At 40.5% G+C, this 18,586-nt stretch overlaps 2 protein-coding genes across 8 annotated transcripts in view; one reads left to right on the plus strand and one right to left on the minus strand.

Moving 5' to 3' along the window:
* LOC129179360 (uncharacterized) overlaps positions 1-18,586 on the plus strand; it is a 33,710-nt gene that overhangs the window by 6,819 nt on the left and 8,305 nt on the right. The window contains exons 3-5 of one of the 6 annotated variants that reach the window (XM_054772508.1): positions 3,727-3,946; positions 4,032-4,093; positions 11,118-15,294. In XM_054772508.1, coding sequence (XP_054628483.1) covers positions 3,727-3,946; positions 4,032-4,093; positions 11,118-11,515 — 680 coding nt within the window. In that variant the 3' untranslated portion in view covers positions 11,516-15,294. Of the gene's footprint in view, positions 1-11; positions 10,097-10,147; positions 10,737-11,117; positions 15,295-18,586 lie in introns of those variants that run through there. The other 5 variants (XM_054772509.1, XR_008569951.1, XR_008569948.1 and 2 more) reach the window with 5 other exon arrangements.
* The window catches only part of LOC129179358 (X-linked retinitis pigmentosa GTPase regulator-like), a 377,871-nt gene continuing 371,990 nt past the window's right edge, over positions 12,706-18,586 (minus strand). For both annotated transcript variants that reach the window (XM_054772506.1, XM_054772505.1), the window contains 2 exons: positions 15,468-15,851; positions 12,706-14,617 (listed from right to left, as the gene is read on the minus strand). In XM_054772506.1, the coding sequence (XP_054628481.1) occupies positions 14,321-14,617; positions 15,468-15,851 (681 nt within the window). In that variant the 3' untranslated portion in view covers positions 12,706-14,320. The remainder of the gene's footprint in view (positions 14,618-15,467; positions 15,852-18,586) is intronic.

Raw genomic sequence — 18,586 nt, forward strand, 5'->3', positions numbered from 1 at the left:
TCTGCTCACAGGTGGCGGGCAACGTGGCGGCGCGGCGTTCTGAAGCACGGCGGGATGTGTCGGTGTGGTGCAAGGACTAACACGGGGGCGAGATGCACTTCATGGCTATGAGCTGTGAGCTAGAGGGATGGTGAAGTGGGTTTGTAGTGACATCCCAACCGGCCATAACGTTATGAGAACCTGCACAATCAAATGAGATTCAGTACTAAACCTGTACAAAGATAATACAGTAAAGTGGAACCTTTGTTAGGGCCATGAATTTGTTCCAGAAGGTCCGACTCTAACAGAAAGAGACGTTAACTGAATCGATTTTTCCATCAAGACATAATGTAAATCCAATGAATCAGTTCCAGAAAGCCACAAATGTTAACAAAAAATATGTTATAGTTTTACAATTATAGTTTTACATGCAGAAAACAATTTGAAATGCAAATGCAATATGTAAATATTTTACATATAAAAGAGATAAATGAATATTTAAGGTTAATTTTACCTTAATTGATGACAGGATTCTTGACGTGACCGAAAACAGGAATGTAGTGGTGGTTGATCTCGCTGCCACATCGTGTCTTTGGGAACAGTCCCGTCTTCCGTGAAGGTAAAAGTAACTTTAAATGTTCATTCATCCCTTACATTCGCCATGTATTTGCATTTAGAATTGTTTTATGCATGTAAAACTGTAATTGTAAAACTATAAAAACGTGTTTTGTGTTCACATTTTTGAGAGTCAGCCGCCGATGACATCATAGATGGGCAACGGAATGCAGCTACTTCCAGTTGTGGTTGCGATTTTTTTTAGCTAGCTAATAGGATGCCAACAAGGAAGGATGTTTTGATGCCAACAAGGAAGGATGTTTTGTGATAAAAAAAAAAACAAAAAAACATTAAGAACACAGTTGGGCTTAAGCAGTGTATTAACAACACGACAAGACGTGCACCATATTGTACAATAACTGGAGAATGTACGCAAACCGAGGCAAAATTGCGGCGTAAATTTCCGATGTTAACCGAAAAACACGCTACCCGGAGCGGACGCTAACCGAGGTTCCGCGGTGTTCAGTTTGGATCGACATTGTCAGAAAGATATTGATTTAACCGTGTTTATTATTGTGGTTGTCGTCTGCAGTCTGGTAGAACTGCACTGCATCATACTACTGTATGTTCATAATATTGTAGTTAACTGATTTTGCAAAATGAGAGTCAAATTATTATACAGTGCAGTTCCACATCACTGTAACCTATAACCACAAAAAACCCATATTGTTAAATTGTTCACACTCCCATCAATATCGTGTGTTATCATTATATCCGCTATAACGTGGGCGGTTAGTGTATGTCTGCGTGTGCGCTTTGTTGAGAATATAATAAGATTATACAACTACGGTCTATTCACGTAACTTGAGTGATTAACAAGTACTTTCCTTTTAGAAGAGAACGCAATCATGTTGTAATCCTAACATAATATATTGCGCAATGCAGTCTGTATTAATAAGCTAGAGAGCACAAGGATGGATATTAATGATGATCTATGCATAAGTGGCGCACATGAGGCTGAATTATGTGTGAGAATGATGAAGGCGAGAAGTACATGTTTGTGTTTACGCATCTCTTTCTTTCTGTGTGTGTAGTCAGCTTCCCTCAGATGTTGCATGTGACTTCTGACCTCAGAGTTTGGGGTCAAGCCGTGACAAATGAGATGGCAGAGTTCTGGCCAGAACTGCAAACATTCCACAACAATCTTGTCCTCTACCACTCGTTTCATATCCGCGTAACCACCCCTCCACTGCACTTTTCCCTTTACGCTGCATGTCTTTCATGAACTGGGCAAAAAAATGCTTTATTGGGATTGCTGTGGCAAACTTTACATACATTAAGAATTACAGCATGAGCTAAAATTACATTTCCCGAAAACGCCTGCCTTGTTTAAACAACAAAACAAAATAGCATGATCTCGTAAGGGGTGAGGGGGCTGTGCAAGAGACTGGGATATTACGGCCAAGCACACTATGTGATTGTGTGTGTGAAAAGCTTGTCAGTGATGTCAAGGATGAGAAATGTTGCAGTGTGATTTTTACACACACTGCTGGCTCGAGCATTTCCGGCAACATTTCTCACTCTGCCTCCCTCACACCATCCACTCTCCTGCAATATCCCCACATTTTTCTATCCTTACACATCACCCTTCACCACCACAACAGCCCCCTCCCCCTTCCTTCACAGGCCTCCCTGTTCCTTCTCTGGCCATTCTGTCTCCTTTTACCACTCGTCCCGGCTGTCCCATCCTCACCCGATGTCAACCTCACCCTTCTGCCTCTTTAGTTCTCCGCACATTCAGTGCCTCCTCCTCTCTCCCTCTGCTTATCTTCCTTGTCACGTTATTCTCTAATTTTCTAAAAAGCCACCAAAAGAGTGCAACCACCTGTGACTACTGAAAGCTCTAAAAATGTTGTTCTTCACTAGGAAGCTAGTTAAGGTAAGTGGCAGCTCCTATATTGTGATGACAAGGCAAATAAGGCTTTTGGTTGTTTTTTTGGTTGGCTAAATGTCAACCCCCTTTCCGTCAAAGCTTCACCCTATGAAAACAAAAACACACACACTTACAGGACAAAAAGAAGTCTGGACCTGATGCTTGAATGTGCTTCTGTAATTATGTAATTGTACTAAAAGGCACTGCAATCCAAATAAAAACATCATTTACATAACGCGACTATGTTTTGTTCCCCTCCTCTATCTGAATTGTGGTATCATTTGATGTCTGCTACGGGAGCCATTGGAGGCTACACATGGCTGAACATGGAACTTGACCTGGTCAAGAATGTTTCCTCTCAGGGTGGGTGATCACATGATGCAACAGCACAGATGGATCTGAGCTCTAATGTACCGAGCAATGGTGCCGATTACGGCCATGCTTTCTGCTTTAACAATGTTTTTTTTCTCAGGCATGATGGTAAAGACATTATTGCAACATTTTAATATTGCTGTGAATCCAGGATACAACTTAAAATAGTCTCCACGTAGAAATACAAGATAGCGACAAAGCGCGACAAATGAAGCCGTGCAACTGCCATGTTAAGAAAATTGTTGATTGCCTGTAGCCAGTGTTTTTTGTTCTTTGCAGGACAGTTTGGTTAGTTTTCAACGGCAGAAAATAAATGTAACAAAAACAACTGATCCATAATATATTACAGACTTAAAGACCTAAAGGCAATCGGTTGATTGGTTGACACAGAGAATCCACCAATGGAATGCGAGATCACAAAATTCTCAAAATAAGTTTGTCCTCTTCTTGTAATAAAGAAATAAACTAATACAGAGAAGAAAGAACTCTTTTGTCTTTTTGTCAACAGTGCTGCGACAGTGTTATACTATTTTAGTAGCTGATGTTGCTATTGAGTGCAAAAGGAGGAAACAAGTGTGGTCCAAACAGTACCATAGCAAGCTCAAGTGAATGGTACCACTTGGTGGCTTTATGGTCTAGTTTCACTTTCAAGCATTGTCTTGGCATTAATGGTCAGCTTCCTGCGTGTATGCGCAGTGTAAATAAATGATTAAGCGCTGCAAAAACACTAAGTGTCAGCAATCAGCTTGGAGTTGAAACAGGAAGTTAACGACAGACAAATGGGAGAGAGGCGCAGGCAAATGTGTAAGTTATAGCCATGACGCCATTAGCAGATTGTCATGTTTATGTCCCTTGCTCTGCTTCCTTCATTCTATGTCCACAGGCAGCTGAAAGATGTTTAGAGGAAAAAAAAAAAAAAAGGCGCTCAAAGCTCCTTGATTCCCTGCCACCACCCACGGTTCCGGCTGTGTTTTGGAGCGTGGATGTCTGCCCTCGTCCCCCAGGGCACCGGTCCCACTTTATCCCACCCCTTTTCAACCAACAAGCACCCAGCCCCCCGTTTCCGACCCCCAGTCCCTCCATGCTCCTGCCTCACTCACTGATTCAGTGCGTAAAAGCGCCCCCTGAATGATGGATTACTGTGTCACCGCAGCCTGCGAAGGATTAATTTGTTTCATTGATTTCTCTTTAGGCAGAATGCCAGCGTCTGCCGTTTCCCACCTTTTCCACCAAGTCTTGCAGCTGTAATAGACGGTAATGGCTTAAGACAAATCAACCCATTTCTTGTAAAAATAGCACCAAATAACCCTCCCTACCCTGCAGTGTGCACTCTACTCACGCACACGCCAGGGGTTCGTGTGGTGGTAGTGGGGTAAAGAGTGGCCCGTCCATTCACCCTTGGTCTCTGCTTCAACATTGCTCTCCCTCTTCTACCCCTAAACCGGAAAAGCCACTCCAACTGAGACATAAGTCTGTCGTACATACACATCCCTCTCAGACCTTACAATGGATGGGTAATGACAGCACTGTCAGGGAGGGGTGGGGTGGTCAAGCCATTCTTTCCAGTAATGGAAGTGGTTACTGCTATTCCCTACACACCTACAGGAACGAGGTAACCACTGTGATCTATAGCAAGGCCTGATCACAGGAGGGCTGTACTGATGCTGATGAATAAGAGCATGTCTGCACAACACTTTTTTGTCTGTGGTTGTTATTGCACGGTGTGTTAAGGAGCTCTGTAAAAGCAATTTCTAAACAAATATGTACCAATAAATCAATGGCGTTATGGCTCTCAGCATGGCAAGCTAACAATCCAACATTCCTGACATTCGCTGATTTAACACAGACATAAGATGCTACCACATCTTTACTAGCCTGTCACTACTTTGAACGATGGGAAATCCAAGTTGCCGGTAACATTAAGCACACCACTACAGGCTGACTGTCCTCAAACGCTTTCCAATCCGAAAGAGATTTATGAGTAGGACCAGATCCATTAATCCATTGTCGATTTGCTGTGGCTGCCCTGCGGGGTATTCTAGTATCAGATATCAGTGTTGAAACATAGCCCATTGTAAACCAGGGTACGTGGTAACATCATGACTCTTGTTAAAATGTTCTACCAAAACACCAAGGAGAAGGTTGAGAAAGTTTCAAATGAGATATATTCACTGCTTTTCTATCACACACCCAGCATGACCGTCACACGTCCTTACAGACAAGTGAAGTTTTAATGTGTAAATCTGCAAACTGCAATTTCACACAAATACTAATTAATGTTGCTTTTGAGTCGAATGATGTTTGATGTTGATGTATGATGTTTGGGCAATGCCATGGCATCACTGCTGCAGCACTGCTTCAAGTAAATTCAACTCTCCCAATCGAGTCACATAATCCACTGAGGAATGGCGATGCAATTACTGACTGCAAAAAAATAGTACAATGCTAAGAAAAAATATTTTTTTGATGTACTAATTGTGTGAATGCATGATTGTAAGCATTTACATTAGAACAGCGCTCAGTGGACTGTAATACAGTGTTATTGTCTAAAACCAAATCGTAGAACAACTGAAACAATATTTCCCATAGGAAAAAATGTAAACACAAACACTCTTAACATAGAACAATTGTAGTTTTACATGTAGGAAACAACATAAAATGCATATAAATGAGAAATTAAAAGGATAAATGAAAATTTAACATTGACTGAAGACTCTTGCTGGCGACAATCGGAGAGACACACAGACAGTACCTTTGCAACAAGTTATGGCAATTTCTTTGGGCCCATGGGGTTTATTTTGCACCCGTACTTAATAAAAAAAAAAGCAGTACACAGTACACACTTGCGGTATAACGGTGTTAGAACTACAATCTGTGGTGACATCAAATAGGGGCGACAGAAGTTGAGAGAAGGCTAACAGGCACGTTTTGTAATAAAGGCACTTTACGAACACGGTGGACTCAGTCAGTGTATCAATAACACAACAAGACTGAGTCACCAATGTGTGGGATTTTATTTTTCGGCTCTCAAGTTCGCTGAATGATACATGAGAATATCGACTAGTTTGCGTAACATTCTTATTTGAGATTGATAAATGAATGTGCCTTACAGATACCGTAGTATTGAATAAGCAATCAAGTATCACAAGATTAGGTGTTGGGTGTGGTAATTGTAATGGTTTAATTTATTTGAACATGCAAACAAGTTACATTGGAATACATCACCTAATACAAGTCACCGTTCCACATGTCCAAAAGGAGTCGAAAGAAGCAAAGCTTATTTCATCCTAGCCCCCATCTGTTTCACATCAATTGAAATACATTTGTTCACTTCCTGTATTCCAAAAGTCTTCTTTGCTAATTTAAAATACATAGGACAGTGATAAGATAATGTAACAATGTGGTATAACAGTTGCCAAAGTTGTTGTCACCACAAATAATTGATATGACAGTCATAATAAATACAGTAATAATAAGCATAAAATAGACATAACAGAGCATAGTTGGATAATGGGTGCGTACTGACAATGAACTCACAAGAATGAAGAGTTAGTAATGAGTGTTGTAGTGATTAGCATTAGCATTAAGTGTGATGTGTGATTTTGTTGGTGTGTGATTCAAGATGGCTGAATAAACAAGCACCACTGGGAGGAGTCTGCCCACATCTTTATGAATACCACAAGATTTAACATGCCAAATGATAAAATACAACAGTTTGTTTCAGGCAAAATTGTACAATAACTGAGATATGTATGTATGAGAACCACGGCAAGATTTTCACAATGTTTTTGTCTAAAACAAAATCTTACAAAACTGGGGTGCTCGAAAACCGAGGTCCCACTGTACTTTTAATGCTGAATACTGCTGAAGCAGAGTGAGTCCACATTGTAACAATGGCCTCAGCTACAAGACAATATAATTGGTTCCTTGCAGTCAATGGAACAGCGTCTAAAAAGCTAGTTGTGGTTTGTGCTTGGGGACAGACGACTGGTCACTTGGTGCTCCAAGGCATCCCTCTGCTAACCTGGCCTCTCCCAGGTAAACCTCCACAAAGCCCCCGCATGTCTGACAACAACAGGCCCTTCAAATTCCACGCTTAGATGCAGGCTTAGGTAATGATCCCTAGATACTGTCTTTTCTCCATTTCCATCATTGTCTGTCTTTCTTGAAGTGCTTGTTGCACATCTTTCCTCAGGGGTCCTTGCCTTCTTAAGTGCCTCCAGAAAAGGTTAGCTAATTGGAAGGTAACTGTCTGGCTGTGGTTGGACTTATCTAAATTGTGGGTACTTGAGTACAGGCTACACTCTCTTTGATGAAGAGACATACAGTATGTAGAATGAGTGAAGAAACAGAGAGGATGTGTGGAGACAAAGGTTTTGCATTTTGAAGTGTATTTTGTAACTTACCTGTACTAGCAAAAGTGCAGGCTGCATTTTATGTAGATTGCAAAGTATACATATTGTACTAAAATTAAAATTGGTGTCTTACGCATTTATTTTTATGAAAGTTCTTTTCTCCACGTATGAGTGTTTTGTTTCCATTTTAAGGAGCTCAATGTGTTTTGCCTATTGATCCTATACTGTACATGCTAAGTGCCAAAAGCAGAAAAACCCACCCCTGGGTGAAAAAGTGTTTGCCCCCTAAACTCTAAACCAGGGCCACCCTTAGCAGCGGCAACTGCAAATCAAGCATTGGCGATAACTTGCAATGAGTCTCTTACATCGCTGTGGAGGAATTTTTGCCCACTCATCTTTGCAGAATTGTTGTGATTCAGCCACATTGGAGGGTTTTCCAGCATAAACCGTCTTTTTAAGGTCATGCCACAGCATCTCAATAGGATTCAGGTCAGGACTTTGACTAGGCCACTCCAAGGTCTTCATTTTGTTTTTCTTCAGCCATTCAGAGGTGGACTTGCTTGTGTGTTTTGGACCCAAATTCATTTCAGCCTGAGGTCACAAACAGATGGCTGGACATTCTCCTTCAGAATCTTTTGCTAGACAGTAGAATTCATGGTTCCATTTATCACAGCAAGTCTTCCATGTTTTGAAGCAGTAAAACAGCCCCAGACCATCACACTACCACCACCATATTTTACTGTTGGTATGATGTTCTTTTTCTTGAAATGTGGCATTACCTTTACACCAGATGTAATGGGACACACACCTTCCAAAAAGTTCAACTTTTGTATTGTCAGACCACAGAGTATTTTCCCAAAGGTCTTGGGGATCATCAAGATGTTTTCTGGCAAAATTGAGACAAGCCTTAATGTTGTTTTTGTTCAGCTGTGGTTTTCAGCTGTGGTTTACAGCGCCACATAGGTTTTGATTTTTTTTTCTCTCTTAATAATAAAAAGTTTCATTTAAAAACTGCATTTTGTGTTCAGTTATGTTGTCATTGACAAATATTTAAATTTGTTGGATGATCTGAAAAATGTAAGTGTGACAAACATGCAAAAAAAAAAAAAAGAAATCAGGAAGCGGGCAAACAGTTTTTCACACCACTGTACATATATATATACACATATATATATATGTCAATAGGAGGATTTAGCGTTTGCATTGCCCCAGTCAAAGATTGTGACTGACCAATCAAATATTTCGAAAAGGTCCTCAATAATGCTGACATGCAGACTAATACAGTATGGGACTGTGGGTGGTGGCAGGAGGCCTGCTGTGCTGGCTCCAAGCAGAAAGGATGAACAAGAGGCCAAAAGGTTACTGGGCAGATGTCAGCCCCCCCGCAACCTTTACTCGCATATATGTGCGTTTGATAGTGACAGGGGCAATTATAAAGGTATATTTCAGGCAGGTCAAATGGGCGAGGGCAAAGTGCAGAACCTTGCAAGCACTGGCTGGAGTCAAAGGTTAGCACGGACATAGGCATCACAGAGCGCCGTCGGGCAGGGAATAATGGAATCAGAGCAACAAAGACATTGACCGATGAGACGAGGAGAGAGGAAATATTGTCTAGTTTATTTTGTATTTATAATGACAATACATCACACAGGGCACTCCAGATTGAATCTCCAATTATGCCACTAAATGATTTCCTTTGTGTTCAGTACGAGACAGTCTTTGTGCTGCATGTGTACTGTACACTGTCTGTGCAGGCATCAAGCATCACAACTTTTCAATATGAATACGCCAAGGTCAAGGAAGGTCAGGGTATGTATTTAGCACCTGTGACCAATACCAAATGTAAAGGTCAAAGTAGAATTGCCTGACTCTGAGCCATACAACATTTGCTCATCCACATTTAGAATGCATCCCATTGGCAGTGATTTATGAAAGGAGATAAGTACATGGATGGAAGAAAACACTGTCTTTCTCCTATCCCGTCAGCCTCGGTAAATACACTACTCACTCATATCAATCACAGTGTCACAGTGAATCGCCAGTGTAGGCTTCCTGCTCAGATTAAAAACGGTCTTTTTTTCTTGCTCTGCGTTCTCGCTCAAGCTCTGGGGAGCACATTGGCTGTATTGTTCAGTATTAGCATTTCAAACAGCTGCGCTACAACTGTAGTTATATGTTGAAAGTCAGCAGTCTGCTTTTAGTTATGTGCCATGCACCATGAATAGATTCCATACACTATCAACCATATGCAAGCAAGTCATCAATTAAACATGAAGATGCAAAGGGTAAATTGGATGAATGAAAAGACTCAAATTAAACTAAAATTAAACTACAGTATTCAATCCTGGTATTGTATCTGTTTTGTGTACATTGCATATGTAAGATATTGCAATTATCTCAGAAAACTGAATGCAGAGACAAGCTGGAATGTCGAAAAAAGAAACAAACTGACAAACCAACTGTTTTATACATCACAGTACCTCCTGTTACAAAGCATTCTCATTTTCTTAGTATTAGCCAGACCCAGATTATTAAATTATTATTAGCCAGATTATTTTGCCAATCGTTAATGATTGGCAAAATTTTCGCCAATCAAATTTGTCCCAGAGTATAGAGCTCAAATCAAATGTTCCTGTTTTATGGAGTTATGAATGACTGGACTGGAATTATTCTGGACTTGGACTGCACACGTGGTTTGGACCTTTGCCACTTCAGGTGCTTGTGGCCTGAACTGTTTTCAGTTTTCATAAAATAATTTTTTCTTAAGTTATTTCTGATGATTGGAATGAAACATGGGCAAATTATTGGTAAGGCATGAGCATGAATACTTGATTCTGAGCATCGAGTTTCTGATTGGATTCTCAAAACAGGGCTCAGGGTTTGAGCAGATTTTCTGATAATAAAACAAATCATTTCTGATTACAATCAATTTCCTCTCCTCTGTTTTCTGCAGGCTGAAGACAGACAGGCTGTCCAGCATTGTGCATAAGTAGCCGCTCTGGGGAGGTCTTGACCGGGCCAGCAATTTACCTCCATATGCCGGCTTTTTGAGTTTTGCAGGCCCCTTGAACTTAAATGTTTCCCATGTCCCTTTGACCAACAACAAATGTGAAAAACAGCCGTCACTACTGTACCGTACGCTTTTTCAAAGTACCCCCAAGTGGTTTCGAATTGAGCCAGAAAAGCCCTAAAAGAAAACATTGCCTTGTAATGCGTGCCAAAGTGGAAACACGGTCTAATACGCCGCTTTTTAACCTAAAGCATAAAGGCCTGTTTTTTTCCCTTTCAAAAGTAGTAAATTCTTTCTCCTTATTGCATGGTTTTCCCACTGTGAGATGAAAAGGTTATAATGCACCACAACAACGAACTAGTATACAGTATGTACATTTGCTGAGATTTTATGTTTGTTTCGTGTTAGTTTCTTTTTTAATTCTAAACCTCTAACACAAACTGGGAGCAAAACGTCGAGTATGTTCCTTAATAGGAAATTAAGCCTGTTGTTTATGAATTCATATGAAAACTATTGCAATGTAATTAGTAAAAAGACGGCATGTTATTTTGTACAATCACAATACATTTAATGAACACAAAATGTTCTAACTGCAAAATGTTCTGTAACTGCAACAAAACATGTCTGCTGCACGACAGCTAAATTGGTTGGGGTACTTGCCATTTTGTGTGAGTGGAACATGTACAGTTTGAATTAAATATAGTCCTTTTCCTAAAAGTTCCTTCTAAAATGTAATGGCAAAACATCCTTGCCATTTCAATAGTCAGGACTATTCCTCACATCAACTACTGTATTAAACCATCTCGCTATCTCTGGGCTAATTGCAAAATCAATAGGTTTACAACATACTTCTTGTACAGTAAAGGTTTTTCCACAATACCTCACATTCATCTCTATTTGATATTCATTACAGGGCATTTGAACCACATCAGAATCTATTACTATACCAACATGCAGATTCAGCCCCAGCTGACAATACAAATGAGAAGATGGAGCAGTGACGCCATAAACACCCAAAGCTTATATATCACATCATATGAGCTGGGCTGGAAAGCGCTTGTCATCCACCATGATCATTTATTTGTATGGATAGACCCAAGTTATGGATATCATTACAATCCTGTCTTCTGTCTGTCTTTAACCTGTGACTATTACTGCTGCGTTCAAGCATCTGATAGAAAAGACAGAAGTGGTTGTGCTTATCTGTGGGGGCATCAATCACTTGGCAGTCGGAGCGCCAACGCAGCTGCTTGTGAGGAGAGATATATGCTACCATACATCAAATCATCAGACCTCTCCAGTAAAATATGATTTTATCAATAGCGCTAATCAATAGTGCATGCAAGACTGTGTAATTATTACAGTGGTTCGTATCAATAAAAGTGTTGTGTGGGACTTCCTGCCAAAGGCTACAGCGGTGGGAGTGAGGGGTTTGTCATGGTTGTGAGATCTTTGATTAGCTGCCCCATGAGGTTGACTCTTCGACGTGCGGAATTGACATGACATGTTAGGAAAGTTGGAATTTAAAAAGAACATGTCAGATTTTGCAGTATGTGATCCATTTTACCGGCTGATTACAAGTGCAGAGTCTGTGTAAATAGCATCATCCCGAGTGAATTGTGTTTCCTTGCACCTCTGCCGACAATACAAATTATAAGTGATTGAGGAGCGGACGGCCGTCTTTACTCAAGTGAAGATCATTCAAGGCAAGGCAATCCAAGAACGCAGGGAGGAAAGTGAAAAAGAAATTGGCATTAGACTGTAGCACAGTTAGTCTCATATACACACATACAGTACAGCAGAGAGAGAGGAGAGAGCAAGCAAGTGTGAGGCAGGGACCAATGAGGCGGTTTATATCGAGATTTTGTCTCACAGCCACGGCCTCCTGGGAGAGAGGGGTCTGCCAATAACACTTAAGAGACAGAGCAGGAAAAGTAAGTGCTTTTATTACAGCTCATCACTCATGTAATTTCTGGCAGCATTTGTGATTACAGATGAAGTGATTGACTAACTACACATTTGGCGGCTGAGTTATGAACCGAGTTGCCTACCGCCCGAGCCCAGGCAGACTGTGCGCGTCAGCTGTAACTCATCCCCCATCCTAAGGTGCTAAATCAAGGAGCGCACTGCAGCCGGAAGAGTTAAATAATAACTTGAGTTTTATTGTAAATCTGTCAGAAATAAAATCTGCATGAACGTAGTCTTAGCCCTGATGTTGTACTGCATGGGGGTGAAAACGAATGAATGGAGGGGGATCAATAGAGACCGTGGTGGAGATATTGATTGATGACAGGTGTGTGTGTGTATGTGTGTGCAAGAGGTGGGTTGAATCACCCTGGGGTTAGGTTTAGAGCAGAGCTCAGGGTGTTAAATCGACAGTTCTCACCTTGAATCGACTGGCAGGATACCTCCGTGCAGACCATGGACATGATACACAGAACCTACAGTCACTCACACTCTCACACACACCAAAACAAACTAAAAGACAATTGGTAGGATGAGTGAGGGCAAATGCCTCTGTGTTATGTACTCTTTACAACTCACTCAAGGCACATCTAAGTCTCAATTATCTTGCGTAACGCTCCACAGTAGCAATTCAATACTCCAACAATATCTTTTTCTTAAAAAAAAACTCCAAAAACCTCTAGCAATATGTCTATTTATTTGGAACAACAATAGAGTATTACATCGAAATGTATTACCTGAACCTAAAGTGATTTCAAGTTGGATGATGATTTTAAAAGGTTCCCCAGGAATGGTTAAATGAAGAGGACAAATTTACAAATAAGGTCAAATACCTGTTTGCATTACAGTCACAAAGCAGAGCAAGAAAAGGTTTGTCTGTCTGCAAAAGAGTAATGTGGCTCTTCTCAGAGACTTACGGAGTTCATTCTACCAAGCAAGAAAACAGTTAACCTCAAAATTAGCCTTTGTAGTTCTGATCTCATAGTTTCAGCAGCAATTTGCTTTTGAGGAATATGTTTTATTAAGATGTATTACACTCAAACCCAGTAAGAAGTTTCCATGCAAACATTTATGAGGACCTTTCCCCTGGATTGTACCTATATTGACCAAAAAACAGAAATCAAACCAAATAAATTAAGAGGCCAAAAGTTGACATCACAAGACATTGTAACCATGACATATATCCACCGAGTCAGTGTTCACTTTAGACATCGATGCTTTCCAAGGATTTTTTTGTAATGATCCTGTTTTATGTAGAACATCCTCATCATATACAATCTTCTTCTTGAAACAAGTCAATTACCTGACAATGGGAAGAGCCGCAATAGCATGAACAAGTGGTTCTGCCATGGAGATGTGCAGCCTTGAAAGCACTCCACCGTGAAGTGTCTCACAACGGGCCATGAACTGTGGGGGTCTGGGCTTAGGGCTCGGTTATGTTTTTAATAAACAACCTACTATAAGCTTTACATTCACGTCAGCGCAGTTCATCTTGGATGGAGGGGGAAATTAGTCATTTTAAAAGTGGTGAGTCCAACACTCAGTGGCTCCCACAATCACGGTTTGAATTGCAAGTCTGCTTCCAGATGAGGTCAAAGTTCACAGTTGTTGATGACTCGGAGAATGCTAAGGGCAGTCTATACCATTTGCCACATCGGCGTAGACCTGATCTACAATCGGTTTTAGGGTGTTAATGTGCTCATTTTCACTTTTCTCATTTATGAGCACAATTAGCTTACACTGTTTGAGAGTGGTTACTAATATGAGGGAACAGTTGATCTTTTGGTGGTGTCGTTTAGGAGGCCATTGTAGGATCAAATATTATATTATATATCCTGATTTTAAATAGAACACAAAACTTGACATGCGGCAAAACTTCAAAGTTGAAATGAGATAATTTTTCCAGATTCACTGTTGGATGGTTGCCGAGCCTGAATCTGGTTCTGTTCAAGGTTTTTTCCTGTTAGAAGAAGGTTTGTACTCGTCATTGTGGTTTAATGCTTGCCCAAGGGGGAATTGTTGAGTTTTTGCAAAGAACGAGGTCAACTCTATGCAAAAAGTGCCCTTAGATAACTTAAAAACAGGAAGTGAATCGGGCATGAATCATGGGCACTCACCGCTTGTGAGAAGTACCATGATAAAGTAAAGTCCTTATCTGCATAGCCTTGAGGAGGTTTGAGAAAAAGAGTCCTCAACAGGTGGCACCGGATGGACAAGAACTTGCTCTTCAGGGCGAAGAAGCAGGGGGGAGCTATAAACTGGAGACTTGTGGCCACAGTGTAATCTCACGCTTGAACCGTGGCAAGAGGCCACATTCCCATCCTCAAAACCCGCACGTCTCCCAGGAGGTCTCGGTTGGGGTCTGAGCATGAGACCCGTGACAACTTGGGACAAAATGCGGTTATCACTTCCAGATTTTTGGATTGTTGACAGACATTTCTCCCTTTCCTGAAGAGACAAAAACATACACCATGTAGAAAATAAATTAATCAATGTGACAACATACTTCATTGCGCTAAGAAGCACGGTTCAAGTTGCTGTATTTGTGTGAAAACACTCGGTCGCATACTATATTACAGAACATTCGAACTCTTGGGGGATCTTTATGATAACATTGTAAATAGTCTTTATTTGGAAGGCCGACAGCAGCCAGCATCCTGGTATTAATGTCTTCTTGTGTTACTTTTAGCTGCCTTTTCTCTTCAAATCAAGCATGCTGAAGTCAGTATGACTTCAGTAAGCCTGCCAAACAGTTCATACACACTTGCTTATTTAATCCTATCAAAGTGATTGAATACTGCCTCCAGATGCACAAAATCAGTTCAAAACAGACATTGAGAAGTATAACAAATGTAGACTCAGACAGATGAGTGCGGTTGAGAGCCTGTTCAAATTTCAGTGTTTGCTTGGGTGAATCCCATTGCCCTTTAGTGTCACGAGTTTCTTTTGTAGTAGAATTTAATAGTATTTCATAGGAAAAGTGATATATTTTGGGGAGTTTCTTGCAAAAGTGACAATTTATGCACTAGCCTGCAACCAACATAAGGTAAAATATACCACAGCGAGTCCATTATGTACAGGACAGGCAAATCTTTGAACACTTACTATGCTGAGGTTTGCACAGGTATAGGAGAACACAAAATAGCCGTAAAAAGTAAAGATTGAACATAAAATGGTCATACATTTTTGGATATTATTTTCTATTAAACTGTATCTTTATTAATAAGTAAAATCTAACTATAGGAAATACAGTGAAGACTCGTGGGATGATGGTTAGACTAATGACATGACTGCTCACCTTCCCAGTGTCAGTATAAGCCTGCTGCTGTCTTGGCTGCAGCCTTGGCAGTATGCTGGGGCAGAGCGGGTCGGGGTCTTCCACAGATGTGGGTAAAAGATGCAATGTAGTGAAGACTATCTCTTTGCTTCCTCTCTTTTTGTACCCCTCTTTCCATCGTCCTTCGTCAGACAGACAGACTGTTCCGCCATTTGCCTCCCACAAACCAGATTTGATTGTTGAGAGCCTGCTTCCTGTTCTTGTCACAGAACTGGCCCTGTTGAATGCTGAAACATGGACCTTTGCTCGTTCTTTGAGTGCTTCTTCTGAATTTGCCCTCTCTCTTTCATCGCTCTCTTCTTCGTCTTCTTTCTTTCTTTCTTCAAGGCCAACCTGTCTGAAGCCCTACGAGGATAAAGAATATATTTTCCTCTTCCCTTGTACAGTTGATAGAAAATGACATAACAAGTGACTCAGTCTTGTTGTATTATTAATATACTGCTTGAGTGAAACTGTGTTCGTAAAGTGACTTTATTATAAAACGCGCCAGCTCTCAACTGGAAACCGGAAGCAGAAGTCATTGTTCCCCAGCTCCATTTCCCATCTATGTCATTACCGGTTCACTCTGTAGTTGTTAACCAAAACAGTTACACCTTAAGCAAAACACGAAGATGTCCTCTGTTTGGATCTCTCCAACCCTCGTTGCTGTGTCATCACCGTCTTTTTTAACAAGTAGGGATGAAAGTACACCACTATCTGTGTCTGTATCTGTTCACCCATCTAAATTAACTGTATCCCTATACTCGGAGTGGGCGGGGCACAAACCGAGAGTGGGCGTGGTTTAAATGAAAATGGGTTGGGCTTAAATTGGTACATTATTTTAAGTCTGAAATTGACATGAATGGATCAGATTATTATTATTATTAGATTATTAATCGATTCATAAATGTCAATAATCGATGCTGACAGAACAAAAAAACACGGAACAAAAAGACAGAAAGCGGAAGTGCCGCCCTGACAGTTTATGGTGGTGCACCTAAGTGTAAGATGTTACAGGAATGGCTGAGCGTAAACCCGCACCCGCTGGATTTAAAGCGTGCGTCTGGAAGCACTTTGGCTTTCACGTAGTTGAAGGTAAAAATGAGCTGGACAAGAGCCAGACTATATACAAGCTTCATCATATAAGCTTAAAATATTTTGGGAACACAACAAATATGAAAAACCACATAGCACGTTTCCACCCAAACCAGGAGGAAAGTCATCCAGAAGTTGCTGTTTTAGTAGTAAACAGTGAATAAAAACAAATTACATATAGAAAAAAATTATGCATGAAAAAACTGACAAACTATTGATCACAAAAAAGATGCATCAAGATGCATCTATAATGGTTTCATCATCACATCGCGAGCCTCTGAATCGTAATCGCATCGAAGGTTCCCAAGTAATTACCCAATGATGATTTTCCATCATCATGATTACGGATAATGACGAGCTGTACTAATTTCATGCTCGTACTCGGCAAAAATGCAATGGATACTCGTCTAAAACAAGTATCCGCCTCATCCCTATTAACAAGGTACAAGTGACATTAAATGTTCATTTATCCATTTCATTCGTCATTTATATGCATTTCAATTTTAATATAAAAAATAGAATTATTCCATATTAAAAGTGTTTTGTTTTAACATTTTTGGTTGTCTGGAACGCATTATTTGAATTTACATGGTTTCCGATGGGAAAAATTGATTAAATTTTCGTACAATTCGGTTTGAAAATGATTAATGTCTGTAAGTGTAGAGATGAGGGAATGCTCTCTTTAAGTTGCCTTCACTAGCGCACAGTATACTTCTAATTGGTCTTATTAGGGAGCTTAAATCTAACACCAGCTCTGTGCATTGCCGAAGGCTGTGTGAGTGTGTATGCGTGCACTTACGTTTGATGTTTATGACTCATCAGCTCTCTTACAGAATGGTTAATACGCATGAGAAACTGCATTGACATATTAGCACCATTGCAGCTTTATCTGTTTTACAAATGGTGCTATATTGCTTGGTGGTGCATGCAACGTGAAACAGCAGCATGTCGCATGTACAGCTAGACACAACAGTACAGTACTTGAGGCAAAAGAAAAAAGTTCATGGAACCGCACTGCAATATTTGACCCCATTTAAAAACTTGATTCCAATTAGAGAGCTTTGGGTGTAAATAATTTAAGAGTTATTTCTCACAGAGCACGGAGAAGTAATTTTTATGAGTATGCACACATATTTGCACATTTGTGCACATGAATTGACACAATCTCAGTTTTAACCTAGGCATGTTCGCACACATGCACATACACGCGTGTGCAAGGATCTGAAAACAGACTTCTTAATGAAGCCTTAGTCAAGTGAAAGTAGAGCAGAAATACATATTGCCCCATTTCTGCCTTCGGTTCACCCTCCCCTCCTCTCATCCCCTTGCCTGCTTTTCTTCACCTTCTCCAAATCATTTGTTTTATTCATGTTTCGTTGTCTCTCTCTTTTGTCTCAATGAGTTAAATCACAACCCCTAATTTATAGCTACAGGCAAAGACACTTGTGCAGACAAACTAGCTGATGAGAGGCAGATGAGATGACTGAGAACATACGCGGTGAGCGGCGTGTGTAAATTTTAAAATGTCTGTTAAGTGTCTTTTTATCCGTGGTTATTTACATAAGAAAATGACAACGTGTGCATAAGAATGGCTGTGATGCAAAATGAAAAAGGCTGCGCACTGGAGCAGAGGCGAAGTGAGACAGAGGGAGACGGGCGGAGAGAGTAAATCCAGTGACACTGAAGTGGGGAGCACTCAGGTGTGGTGAGAGGATTATACAAAACCCTGAGTATAAATGACAGTAAACACCTGAATGACAGAGAGACGAGGGGGGCGGGAACTTGGGTGAGCACTGCAGTTTAGAGGTCCTTGCATATATTCTAAGTGAACATAATTCAACACTTTTACGCTTTAAAGGTTGTACTTTAGTGCACAATATTCCACTTCACATGTATGATTGATTGATTGTGTTTAAATAGATCGAACTGAAGCAAATGCAACAACAATACACAAGAAAAAATTCACTGTTTTTCAATGTTAAGTTACAAATGCCCAATCTGGATAA

This window comes from Dunckerocampus dactyliophorus, chromosome 4 (genome assembly GCF_027744805.1).
Source record: "Dunckerocampus dactyliophorus isolate RoL2022-P2 chromosome 4, RoL_Ddac_1.1, whole genome shotgun sequence".
Classification (NCBI taxonomy): domain Eukaryota; kingdom Metazoa; phylum Chordata; class Actinopteri; order Syngnathiformes; family Syngnathidae; genus Dunckerocampus; species Dunckerocampus dactyliophorus.